This window comes from Spodoptera frugiperda, chromosome 26, assembly GCF_023101765.2.
Source record: "Spodoptera frugiperda isolate SF20-4 chromosome 26, AGI-APGP_CSIRO_Sfru_2.0, whole genome shotgun sequence".
Lineage (NCBI taxonomy): Eukaryota > Metazoa > Arthropoda > Insecta > Lepidoptera > Noctuidae > Spodoptera > Spodoptera frugiperda.
In genome coordinates, this window is record NC_064237.1 from 6,970,547 (window position 1) to 6,984,216 (window position 13,670).

Below are 13,670 nucleotides of genomic sequence, written 5' to 3' on the forward strand. Positions count from 1 at the left end.
GATGAACCGAAATAAAATAAGCACGTGTCATCTGCATACAAACTTAAGTGTCCATGTAGTCCTAATTTGGCAATGTGATTTATATAGATTAAAAATAATAAAGGTCCCAAAATCGAACCTTGTGGGACTCCGTATGTGATAGGCGAAGCAGTACTTTCAACGTCACCTATTTTGACTACTTGGTATCTATTTGTTAAGTAAGATTTCAGTATTTTGAGTGCATTGCCCCCGACTCCAGCGTTCTCGAGCTTTTCTAGTAATAATTTGTGACTAACAGTGTCAAAGGCTTTCTTTAAATCGATAAACACACCCAAGACAATATTCTTTTTATCTATATTCTGTCTGATTTTCGTTGTTAGATCAATAGTGGCTGCAGTAGTGTTGTTTTGAGGTCTAAATCCGTATTGGCGTTCTGATAAAAAACTAAAAGAGTCCAGGTAATTTACTAGACGACTATGTATTATTTTCTCTAAGATTTTAGATATAATGGGAAGTACAGAAATTGGTCGATAGTTGCCGGGATCAGTTTTAGTTCCTGATTTAAATATTGGTGTAACCTTTGCAATCTTAAGAGAGTCAGGAAACTCCCCATCGATCATGAGTTTATTGAAACACTTTGCCAATACATCCGTAATTTAAGTAAATGTAACATTTTAAATCAAATTGTATAATTATTAATTTGTAAGTCCTATTGAATAATGTATGAAAATTCAAAATCTAAATAGTTTGTCATGTTAATCTTATATAATGAAAAAATATTAGACACGTATTTATGGTTTCATCGTAATATAAGTAACTTTCAACTTATGTAAAGTTTGAATCTGTCAGGAAAGCAACCTTGTTCAAGAGACAAGTTGATGATATGTGCTATAAGGTGGTAATATACACTGAGATATACATTTGGTTATATCTGTTGATATATAATTTGATTATTAATTTTTTTAATGATTTGTTGATCCAACACAATTATTATTAATACTGGTCAGCCGTGGTCGGGTCCCCGACGCCGACCAACCGGCAGTGTTACCAGCAAGAAATGTTTAAACTGCTGTGTTTTCTGAGGAAATATGTATACGAAGGCCGTAATAATATTTAAACGCCTATTCTCAACTTTTTAATTGTTATAATGACCTTGACCCTAGTCTCCAACACATTCTTTGCTCAATAAACAACATCATCTATCTACTTGTGATTTCACTGACAAGTGTTGTGCATCATTCACTAAGGAACATTTGAAGCTCAACATCTCAACATCATGTTTCATTACAAAGTGTAGTAAAATCAAGTTTATGATTAGTGTTTGATTTTTCAGTTTAGCTAAATCATAGACGTCACCATTGTGCCACGACACACCACGACGGTCAGATGATCTTCTACCTTTTTTATAGTAGCAATCATCAACACCTTAACTAGCAATACAGTTTTTTTAAGTTTTGAGCCTTCAGCCAATCTAAACTATTATTTGCTATGGCAAGTTCATCTCAAAACTAGCCTGGCAGCATTTCGCCGGAAGTGATCTTTAAGTAAATTACTTATTAAATATATTACAAATTGAATTATACGTTATTAAATAAACGTAAAAAAATAATTTTAATTATAAATTAATATACAACAAATTTAAACATTTTCTGGTATACTTTAAAGTTAAAGTAACAACTAATTGTTTCTTTACATATTTGGCAAATTGCCATGGACATCCGGTTTCAGATAAAGACACACGCGGATCTATCGGGTAAAAAACGCGAATAATCATAAAAATAACTTGAAAAGAAAGACTTAATAAGTAAATTTACATTCTCTGTTTTTAATATGTCCAATAACGGTGCTCCGGACTCTTGGGAAAGCCAAGCTGATGTTATAAGTGAACAAGGTGCGAAAGATTCGGACGATGTGTCTGCAAAATTTTCCACGTTGAACGTTAATGCCACGGAGTTCGTGCCTTCTTTTTGTAAGCCTTCCAAGGCTTCTGATGATTCTGAATCCCCCACTACTCCACAAAAATCAGAAAGTGGATCAACAAAATCTGTGGGGAGCCCTGTCTTGAACGGTAAGTCAGATGTCTTGTCATATCTATCTGCATTGAAGCTTTTCGTGTTGAAATTTACGTAAATTAATTGCAACTTAAAAGCAAACGGATTCGTAGTACCTAATAATAAACTGAAAATCGAACGGTTATTAAAGCGGAACATACGTTCATTGACTTGTATTTTTTTTTCTGAATCCAGTTCTAACGGGTTATTTCTCGACACGCGGCGCGCGACTATATCTGTATACCGTATATTCGGTATTTTGTAACTTTCTCTTGATTAAATAACGAAATTAAACAATAGATTTACCAATTTTAAGGAGAATCATGAAAAAAGGTGCGTATATTTTGTTATCACTGCTGATAGTCTAAACAAATTATTCCTCTGTATTCAAACATATTTCTATCGCATGGAAACTGTTCCTCGCTTCATATTTCGTACATTTTTGCTCCGAATATAATTCTTAGAAAACCACAATCGCAGAAACATTATTATTTACCAGTAAACAATAAACTGTGTGGTGTGTTAATTTTTTCACCTTTACATACAAGCTGCCAGCATGTTACAAGTAATGTTACCTCTTACATTTCAATATTATTTTGTTTTAAATAAAAGACAATAAATAATAGTTTGTTATAAACAGCTGTTCTTAGAATACAATGAATCATTCACATCTTTACTCTTGTTTTATGAATCATGCACAACCTTTATTTAAGTTAACCTATGTTAAAGAGTTGAAATTTTAATTACATCATATAATGAAATATGTACCAGGGATATACTAGGGAAAAGGAAATGGTTTTAAAATTAGTACTTTAGGGATTTAAAATTAACAGAACTAAAATAAGTTGTTGTAATCATTACCAACTAACATAACCAAATAGTTCAGAATTTATTTTTAATTCCTTATCAATACTTGAAACTAAAATTTTAACGATGTAGACCTCATACTGGCCATTTTAGAACATGACATGACATTTAATTTACCTCATTTTTATACTAAACTCATTTTTGTTTATTCATACAAATATATACAGTATTCAGAATGTTTTATCTGTTCTATCAGGTTGCGGTGATGGAGGCGCTGAAAGCGGTGATGGTGGAGCTGCATCTGCTTCACCTCGAGTGGAGGAGCCGCCTCCCGTACCTCCTGCTGCTGGTAGCCCAGCTGTAGCGTCGCCAGCTTCTGGAACCCCTGGCTCTGCCACACCAGTAGATGGCACACCAGCTGCAGGCACACCTGATGGGGCCGGTGGCTCTGCAGGTGCCACAGCCACCCTTCCTGTACCAACCGATGTCTCTCCCACTGCTGACAGCTGGGAAGCTGAAGCAGATGATGCATTGCTTACCCCTGAAGAGAACAATGAACCTGAGGACGAAGAAACAGAACAACCGGTTAGTAAATATGTGTTTATTGACAGTCAGGCTTTAAATACTCTTTCTTTCGCTAACATGGAGACAATAATGAATACCTTAGTACAATGCTATACAATTATATCTGAGTTGGCACTTAAGGAATATAGGAAGTAAATAATAGTCAATGTAAATACTATTGCAGTGGTATACTAAAACAAGTAACAAAGGGTTTGGGTTTTAATGAACCATGAAACCGCAGAAAGAAGCATTTACAAAGTTTAAGTAACTCATGTTTGCTCAGTACTTAAAAAACTGCAATGACAGCATTCTTTTAGAAGTCAGGGAAATTAACATTATTTTTTTGTTTTGGATATTGACTGTTCATCAGTAAGTAGACAGCTGTTGTAAGACAGATTAAAATTAACACATGAACTGCCATGGGGGACAAAAAAGACCGCCATTATTATATTTTATTAACATGTAGAGAATGCACAAAATGAGTCATTAAAAATTGTATTATAAATTGTTGTTCATTAGTATTTCTTGTTATAATTTATTAATGAGGTCATTAACTAATGTATTTTACTGCTTATATAACCATGTTAGCTGAGCAAACATAATCTATTTTAGTGATAATCATGACAAGAGAGGTGAGCATAGTGTCTACATAATAATAAATGCTTTTTGAGAAGCTGTAACTTGTGAGTTTCGTGCATTATAATAATTTTATTTTATTCTTGAAATCTAGGAGGATGGTGAAGCGGCAAAGAAAATTCCCAAGAAAAAGCCACCTCGTGTGGAAGATACTTGCAGCAAGAAAGAACATGTAAATGTTGTATTCATAGGACATGTAGGTGAGTGAAGTATCTTTATTTACATAATAGATTTATAATTTATTTATAAAGCTTTTATTTCCATTAATTAGTACATTTAAGTTTAGTTAGTAATCTTATCCTATATTAAATTAAATGGATCCCTTTTGGGTATAAGCCTCCTCCATTTTCTTCCACTGTTCCTTGTCTAGTCCGAGTCGCCACCAGCTTTTTCCTGCCACTTCAATGATGTCATCTACCCATCTTTTCTTAGGTCTTCCAACATTTCTCTTCCCTAATGGTCCTGTCCATAATGTTGTTTTTGAAGTCCACCTTTTGTCTTTGTATCTGGTAATGTGGCCTGCCCACTGCCATTTCAACTTTAAGGCGTGCTGACGCGCGTCTGTCACTTGTGTCTTTTTTCTAATTACTTCACTTCTTATTTTATCAAGTTTTTTAAATTTTAGCATACATAATAGATATTTATATTTTATTTTATATCCAAGTCCCTGCATGTGTATAACCCATAAGCACCCAGTTGCAAGTGTTCATAGGCCATGGTTACCATTTACCATCAGGGGCCGTGTGCTTTCATGCCACCGTCGTGGTATTTAAAAAAAAGTTGTGGTATATATATATTCCGGAGAGTAGCGCGTACAGATATTGTAAGATAGTAACATTATAATACTTATTTCAGACGCTGGAAAGTCTACAATTGGTGGTCAAATTATGTCACTTACTGGTATGGTGGACAAAAGGACACTGGAGAAGTACGAAAGAGAGGCGCGTGAGAAATCTAGGGAATCTTGGTACTTATCATGGGCACTTGATACCAACCAAGAAGGTTTGTATAATAAGTTCTAGATAAAAGTTTTCCTTGTTTTTTAATTGTCACTATTTACTAATGTTTTATTTTTCTGACACAGAACGTGACAAGGGCAAGACTGTTGAAGTTGGTAGAGCATACTTTGAGACTGACAAGAAGCATTTCACAATCCTTGATGCGCCCGGCCATAAGAGTTTCGTACCAAATATGATTGGTGGCGCTGCTCAAGCTGACCTTGCCGTCCTGGTATGTTCATTCATTTATCTTCATATTATTTTCATTTTAGTATCTGAAAACCACAAACTATTAATGGTATTGTTCAAGTACGAAACAGTAAAAGATTTATCAAAATCAATTTAGAAGATTAAGATAAATTAAATGATTACCTTACAGCTACTAGGAATAGAAAAATTAGATTATTATTTAAAATGAATAGAGTATTTGTAAGACAAATATATTTGTATTCTACAGTAAAATAATCGCTATCAAAATTACATTTAGAACCTTATAACATTTAAATTAACCAGTGTTTACGGACCAGTGGTTGGTGGACCACTTGTAGTCCGTAGATAACAAAAAATAGTACATGAAAGACATGACAAACACCTTTATCAAATAAATGTGTCATGATTAATGCTAGAATTCAACTTATATCAAAGAAGACAACTGAGAGGGACTCATTTCTATAATCAGTTGAACAAAGTACTAACAATAGTGCTCTCTAACTCTCCCTAACAAGAATGATATATAAGTGGTGTTTGATTGAAATTTAATCGTACCTTCCTTATTTAGGTGATCTCTGCACGTAAGGGAGAATTCGAGACAGGTTTCGACAGAGGTGGCCAAACTCGGGAGCATGCTATGTTGGCCAAAACTGCAGGTGTTAAACATTTAGTTGCACTTGTAAACAAGATGGATGACCCAACTGTAAACTGGGATGAGAAGAGGTACTAAATCATTTAAATTTCCTTGTACATTTGTCACAAAATTTATAAACAAGGGCATTATACTAATTAATATTTATTTTTATTTCAGATACAATGAATGCCGAGATAAAATAATGCCTTACCTCAAAAAGTTAGGTTTCAATCCAGCAAAGGACTTGTCATTCCTTCCTGTGTCTGGTCAAACAGGACAAGGTTTACTCCAAAGAGTAAGTATACCATACTATAAAGCTTATAAATGAGAAATTTATTTATGATTGTTATCTAATGTAAACCATTTATCCATCAGGTATCTGAAGAAATTTGTCCGTGGTACCGTGGTCCATCCTTCATACAACTTATTGATGAACTTCCCTCTCTGAACCGCAAAATGGATGGACCATTCATAATGCCTGTTGTTGATAAATACAAAGACATGGGTACTGTGCTCATGGGGAAAGTTGAGGCTGGAGTTACTCGTAAAGGAGCTGCTTTATTCCTTATGCCTAATAGGGTAAGTACTATTTCAAACAGTTCTTTTTATATGGTTACAAAAATAGTTAAGAGATGTTAATACTCTTGTCTGTTTTAAAAATATTTATGTAAAATTAATAGATATTTAACTTTTGTTTTTGTTACAGGTACAAGTTACTGTAGATCAGCTATGGTCTGACGACATCGAAGTAACTTCTATTGGTCCAGGCGAAAACGTCAAAGTTAAGCTCAAAGGTATTGAGGAAGAAGATGTTTCCCCCGGCTTTGTGCTCTGTGACACCGCTGAACCTATCACTACTGGAAGGGTAAGTAATCAATACAATTGCCACATATGTGTGGCAAATGTTATTTTCTACCCTCACTTTGTGTAGAATTCTAAAATACTTGAGTGATAAGAGTAGAGGCTTTGTATCCTTAATTATATTGTGTAACTTATTACTTATGTGTTTCTCATTCCAGGTGTTTGACGCTCAAGTCGTTATCCTCGAACATAAATCTATTATTTGTGCGGGATACTCCGCAGTCATGCATATACATTGCGCTGCTGAAGAAATTACAGTTAAGGTAAGCTGCCACTACCATGATAAAAGAAATGTTTTTATGTTTTCCAATTACTTCAATTTCTAAACAAATTGTTTAAATTATTTGCAGGCACTCATTTGTTTGGTGGATAAAAAGACTGGTGAAAAGTCAAAGACGCGGCCGCGCTTTGTAAAGCAAGATCAAGTAGCTATCATGAGGATAGAGTGTGCGGGAATTATTTGTCTAGAACCCTTCAAAAAATTTGCTCAAATGGGCAGATTCACATTAAGAGATGAGAGTGAGTATATTTTAGTTATCATTTTTACATCATAAAATGAAATTTGATGGTCCTTAGGGCTGAATCTCCACCCTCTTTTAAATAATATTCCCTTCGCCAAATATGATTGTTGTGTAATACTCTAAACTAATTACTTTTATTTCTTTTCAGATAAAACAATTGCTATTGGCAAAGTCCTGAAGGTGATTGAATAATTTGGCACTACAATTTGTAATTTAGCTAGGATAGGCCTTTCCAAAACCTATATCAACAGAGAATGCATGAAATATGTAATCCTGAATTTTGGGATCTGTAATTCTGTATCCTGTGAGAGCTCGAGTGTATTGCTTCAACATGGTTCACTAAATAATTTCCCATATCTCAATATCATAGAACAGCTAGGCTTTATATAAGAATAAATACAGTCACAGCCACAAAGCGAAACATTTATACTGAATTCCTCACGATGCTCTTACCTGTTAAATATTTCTTATCATTCAAGTGAATTTTGCTTTAATGTTTAAGCTCTAACCTATGTATGTACAACATATTGGTTGCTACCAATGTACAAGTTGCATTAACCTTTTTAGTAGTAACACTAGAATTTTCTAGCTACTAGCTTATTCTTCAGATTGCCATATTTTAGGAGTTATTGTTTTGATTGCAAATACATTATAATTATGCATTTTTTACTAAGTTGTATAACTTCCTACCACAATTATTGTGATTCCACGTAAAGTTATAACCACTTATACACATCCATTCCTGTCGAGCATCGCGTAGAATTTTAGTATTTAAACACTTGAACAACATATTTGTAACTCATAGTCATTACTAAATGTTATATAATTTTGTCTATGGAAAAGCCGCAATTATTTTACTGTAACACTTATATTATCATAAAGAGCGATGTAGTTTTCGATGGAAAAGGCTCTCGTGTAAATTGTTAAATTGATCATCCACTTAGCGTTAGTAAAAGGGGTATTAAACATTTAGTTTCTTTATAAACACCAACTTAATTTATTACTCACAATTTTTGTACCACTGTACACACGCTAAGTTTGCTTGTGATGTGATGATCACTCTAACATATTTACTCTATAATTGATTATATTTTCACATTATGGATGTAATGGTTATTATAATACTGTTTCCTATTTTAAAACAAAAATATGTTTTATTTTTTAATAGTTTGCTATAAAATACAATACATTGTTTATACTATTCTCGTTTCAGTTTCATCTGAACGTTTTATTTGTGTATAACATTAGTTTGACTCGTATCTGTTTAAATGTTACTTATTATAATCTGCAATATTTTATCTAATTATGAAAGTAGATTATAATTTATTGCCTTGTAGTGGATACAAAGACGAAACGTGTATTTTCGTCGAGAGTGATACAACTGTATATTATTGCAACGAAAAAGTACCGTACTATCTTCCATTGGGATACGGTTGATTGTAAACACAATATAGACAACATTATATATTTTAGAAAAGATGATATTCGACGTCTCTTAAAAATATAACTATAATAAAATATGATATACACTTTGTCCGCAATTACTCAATTGTAAAAGTATTAATGTAGAAACATAATGAGAGTACTTATGGAACGATATGTAAAGGGGTTCGCTTTACTAATATTATTTTTCAGAATGTCGGCCCAAATTCCGAATCGTTATGATAATGTATATTATGAATTTATAAAATGTCAGCTTTTTTAATATAATCAGATTTACATTTAAGGGCGTTTGTATAATGTCATATTTTGTGTATATCAGGACAAGATGTGAGGCCCACGTAGTCCCCCGAGCCGGTTATCTCGTGCTTTTTTTTGGTCGATATGCTTTAGTAGAGGGAAGTAGGGCGCACAGAGGTCGCGGGCTGACCCGGCGCGCTGCCCGCCAGCGTCGTAGTGCCTTTGAGTTGCTGCGGGGGGCCGCGTGAGCCTCGCGCGCGCCTCGACACCGACCGAGCACTGGCAGGCTGCGACTATATTATTTTGTTTAAAAATAAAATTTTATTAATACTACTGCAATTAATTTTTTCACATGATATCTCAATTAAGAAAGACGCCAACAGTCAGTTGATATGTTAGGTACTTTTTTTGCTTATCTAAAGATGATTAATACTGAATGCACTACGCAACATTTAATAATGTATCTCAGCATAATGATTCTGGTCTCGAAGTACGCTGATACAATTACGTATCCTGTCACTTATAGGGGTAGATAAAGAATTAAACAGCCAAATATCTCTTAACACTGAAAAGTTGTACACACACATTTTCTAGTTTGATTATACTATCCATAGCTCTATACACACAACTATAAAAATAACAACGGTTTTCTTGGCGATCTTGTATCCAATTTTCGCTACTACCTTGATGAGTTATCCTAAATAAATACATGAGATATGAGAACCACAAAATGAATCTTTTCCATATGTATTACGAATATGGAATATGTAGGTTGGTAGTTACCATAGTTGATAGCCTATTTGGGTGGGGGGAGTCATCCAATGAGTTCTCCCACCTTGGGCGAGGCGGGAGGGAGTGTCAGCCTCTTACTGACAAAAATCACCCTGTTCCTGCTCCTGCTTTTCAAACCAGGTAAACCCGCAAGATAGTCCGCAGTTCCGGATAGTTGGTAGGTACCCTACTACTTGCCCCTGAGAACGAACAGCAATCATGCTTTATGAATGTCGACGTGACGTACTAAACAATGACGTGACAAAATGCTAGACGAAAATAAGGAAAACCTGACCATAAAAATATAGGGTCTCGTGTAAGGAGGATAAAATATACCTTTTGAATTGCATAAAAATAAATGCTACCAACCAGAATACCCGAGAAAAATACCCAGTACAAATAGGTACTATTTATCCTGGGATATTGACGATATGCACGTAATGTAACTATGTATTACTCGGTATTTTTGAAGTGACACCCCTCAACTTCGCTGTACATTTTGCATTGCAGCTATATTAGTAAAAAAATATAGAACAATGTCCTAACTTCACGCTCTTTTGTCCCAGATTTTTATGTAGCGTTGCACATAACTAATGTAAGTAAGACTGGAGATGAGACGAGAATAGCGGAACTCATTATTTTTTTAAAACCTATAGGATTGAACCCGGAATGCAACCCGGGAATTGAACCTGAAGGCTCCTGGTTCGGCGATTGCGGAGTATTCTCTGTTCGATTAATTATATTATAGCTCTTTATAACATAATACATGGCTAGAAGAATATTTGTTATTACAATGGTCGCCAGATGATTAACTGCACCTAGATTGGCTCAGGATCACGTAAAAGGAAGAGAGGTAGGTTAGAGCTTACGGCGCATGTCAGGTTTCCGCTAAACAAATCTACCTGGTAACACCCACTCTTTGTCAGGTTATTTACCATCAAAAGCCTATTAGTACACTCCAAGCGAACTGCAGCAGGACTAAACTATGGGCCTCTTGTACTTCTACAAAAGAGGGTTGCCGCAATCTCCATGTTTGCAGGAGGAGGATTGAGAATTTAGGAGTCTGGAGATCGCAGTGTACCTACATTATTTAAATAGAAAATGGGTAAGTGGGTAATGAGCATGGTGGTAAGTTTTCTATTCCTGCCGTCACCATTTGGACCACTACGTAATAAGTAATTAGTCTTTATGTCTATTACACTACACCAGTATTCAAAACTGTGCTAACTAGGTGCCCACATAGACATCGGAAACCAGTAATATTTACCGTGGTGAAATCGTAACCCAAAACACTGCTTGGAAGTCATACTTGTGGCTACTCGACTAGCATGGCAGTTAAGTTATTGTAATAGGAAGACATGGCACAAAAATTTTACAATATTCAAAGAGATCGGATGCCTACAACTGCAAAAATACCCACATGCTTCTCATGCAAAGAAAAATTTAATTAAAATTTATAAAATTTGATTATGATATTAATTTGTTGTCGTTCTCACTAACTACATCTAATGGAAATCTACAATATCAGGGTATCTAATAGGTAATTAGATAAATTATTAATTGTGCATGTGAACTTGTATGTTTGTAAACGCACCCACGACACAGGAGAAAATCCTAATGTGGGACAACGTTTTTAAAAAAAAAAGGAAAAAAAAAATTAATTATACATAGGAAACCACATAGCAGATCAAAATCTGTACATGATAGACATTGATTAAAGTGATGTGATGCCTAGATGATCAAGCAACTTTCTTAGTTCCAAGTACATTAAGACACTGGGAGAGTTTGTAAAAACTCTTTAGTGCTTTAATTATCTCTACTAGGACAACATAACTTCTAAAACTTCAGACCTTTATTTATTTTTATGGTTAGCAATAGTCATGTCTCTGCATAATTACCATTAGCCATTAGAGGTCGTAAACCTCATATTTTATAATACTGAGGTATTATTGCAGTTTCATTGCAATATACTTCTGAGTCAAAGTATAATTGCGGTATTCTTGTATGATGTAAAATAAAACTTCTTTACTAGTATTATTCTATTATTTTCAGGCATTATTCAGATTGTGCAAGATTTAGAATGAAATTAGCAATGATGAAAGGTAAAAGTAAAATAAAAATATACAGCATAAAGAAATAAAAGGTACCTTTGATGCAACTAAGAACAATATTTACAATTTTTTTGTCTAATTCCATTACTGGAATGTTAAATAATTTTAAAAATAAACCTAAAGATAAACATTTATAAAATATAAAAGTACTTTATGTACACTTTTAAATCTCACAATATGTACCTACACAATTTTGTTCAGTATGTAGTACTAATAATACATTCTTTTACCTTATTAACACTTAACTTCACCTGAGATACAAGACTAACATCATTGAACATTCATTATCAGATTATCAGTCTTAATATCTTAATTAAGTACCTACAGAAGCTAAAATTTGGCAATGGACATTAATCCTGTGTTTTGATATCATTCTTCTTGACATTTTGATTCATTTGATCATTTTCATATTCAACAAAATCGTCAAAGAGGCTAGGCCAAGCCTCCGTGTCATCATAACTGCTGAGATCATCCCCAATGAATTCACAGAAATTTAAAAACATGTACCAAGTGTCCTTTGGAATGCCTCTTATATGTGGATTCTTTTCCAAGTACAACAACCACCTGTCTAATATAGGAGGCTCGTTGTTTGTAAAGACTAGACGCCACAATACAATAGCAATGTCTGTAGGCAGAATCCTCTGGCCTGTGCTCACATCTAAACCAAATTTAAATGTAAATCTATACAAATCCTTAAAGTGTTCAGTATCCCTCTTCAGCTCATTTGTTATTTCATTTAATTTATGTTGTATACCTTTAATTGATTCTGTTTTCATATTCTTCAAGCCCTGTACAAATTCAGATTTTGTAAACCTACACATTTGACTAGCATTTAATTTCCATGCCAAAACCAAAACTTTGAAGTCATCTGGGTTCAACTGCAGATCATTACAAAGGTTTTCTATTCCTTCAGCCAATATGGCATCTTCTAATGAATCTTTGTACTGATCAAAGAGCTGAATAATTTTAGACTCAGATATTCGGGAGTCATTGGTGCCCAATGATGACATAGTCCGAGGTAAAGTTGGCAACTTCTGATAGAATGGTTTAGGTATTCTTTCTGAAACTGTGATTGACTTGTGTGTATTGGTTATCTCCACAGGACTCTGTTCTCCTGATAATGTGCTTGAAACATGTGAAGAACTTGTGTTTCTGAACTGACTAATGCTATTTTGATTGTCATTGAGAAGAGGTTCTTGTTGTGGATAAACAGAGACTGTGACTTCTATTTCTGTCATCTCTGAAATAGGAAAAACCAACATTTAATAATACCTAGGTAAATTGACATCATTTTATTGCATTACAAGTCATAGGATTACTCACCATCTTTTTTTCTGTGTGGAGAAGTGGTAATATCTGCATTAGCTTGATTTTTGAAACAGCTTAGACAATGGCCCATTGGACAAACTCTGTTCGAATATCTTGGTAGTCGTAAAACTTATAGCAAGCTCTGACACAGACTTTATAAGATTTTCATCATAAATGCAATAAAACATAATGATAAAAAACAGTCCACTGATGCGACCTCTTAAGATTTTTCGTCGAAAACCTGAGATAGAAGAATAGTATTAAAAAAGCTAAATAAACACATGACATACTGATAAAATCACCACCCGATTTGCTTACCAGAAATTCATATCCTATCTAGGCGATTTGCAATCAGACACAACTATAACTGTTTTTTAACATTGGCCTTAACTTTTGCATGACAGTGCACTCATTGAACATTTATTATAGTGTAGAAAAGTATGAAATTTCTAGTTTAGATTAAATACATTTTCTGTTCACGATCTTCATTGACAATTTGACGTTTTATCTACCCAACAACTCGGTTTTAGAGGTGACCA

General features: G+C 34.2%; 2 protein-coding genes across 3 annotated transcripts; one reads left to right on the forward strand and one right to left on the reverse strand.

Annotated features, from left to right (window-relative positions):
* The first annotated feature begins 1,485 nt into the window (after nt 1–1,485).
* On the forward strand, nt 1,486–9,274 carry LOC118264000 (eukaryotic peptide chain release factor GTP-binding subunit ERF3A). Of its 2 annotated transcripts, none has more exons than XM_035576301.2 (12): nt 1,486–2,047; nt 3,094–3,422; nt 4,132–4,237; nt 4,893–5,039; nt 5,122–5,267; nt 5,814–5,968; nt 6,057–6,174; nt 6,255–6,458; nt 6,586–6,744; nt 6,899–7,003; nt 7,091–7,259; nt 7,410–9,274. In XM_035576301.2, exons 1-12 carry the CDS (start codon nt 1,810–1,812, stop codon nt 7,451–7,453), a joined length of 1,920 nt encoding a protein of 639 aa, XP_035432194.1. In that variant the 5' UTR covers nt 1,486–1,809; the 3' UTR covers nt 7,454–9,274. The 2 variants fall into 2 exon arrangements, with proteins under 2 accessions (XP_035432194.1, XP_035432195.1); XM_035576302.2 differs by having other exon boundaries at nt 2,038–2,363.
* Nucleotides 9,275–11,841: 2,567 nt separating this feature from the next.
* LOC118263999 (DCN1-like protein 3) lies at nt 11,842–13,661 on the reverse strand. Its single transcript, XM_035576299.2, has 3 exons — nt 13,450–13,661; nt 13,147–13,372; nt 11,842–13,063 (listed from the first exon to the last, which is right to left on the reverse strand). Exons 2-3 carry the CDS (start codon nt 13,220–13,222, stop codon nt 12,174–12,176), a joined length of 966 nt encoding a protein of 321 aa, XP_035432192.1. The 5' UTR covers nt 13,223–13,372; nt 13,450–13,661; the 3' UTR covers nt 11,842–12,173.
* Between the last annotated feature and the right edge of the window lie 9 nt (nt 13,662–13,670).

Excerpts from the sequence above, each read along its gene's own strand:
- LOC118264000 (XM_035576301.2), top strand. The coding sequence starts at position 1,810 with ATGTCCAATAACGGTGCTCCGGACTCTTGGGAAAGCCAAGCTGATGTT. Across the intron at positions 2,048-3,093 it reads GGGGAGCCCTGTCTTGAACG|GTTGCGGTGATGGAGGCGCT; the intron begins GTAAGTCAGATG and ends CTGTTCTATCAG. Across the intron at positions 6,175-6,254 it reads GACAAGGTTTACTCCAAAGA|GTATCTGAAGAAATTTGTCC; the intron begins GTAAGTATACCA and ends TTTATCCATCAG.
- LOC118263999 (XM_035576299.2), bottom strand. The coding sequence starts at position 13,222 with ATGGGCCATTGTCTAAGCTGTTTCAAAAATCAAGCTAATGCAGATATT. Across the intron at positions 13,064-13,146 it reads TCCACACAGAAAAAAAGATG|AGATGACAGAAATAGAAGTC; the intron begins GTGAGTAATCCT and ends TTCCTATTTCAG.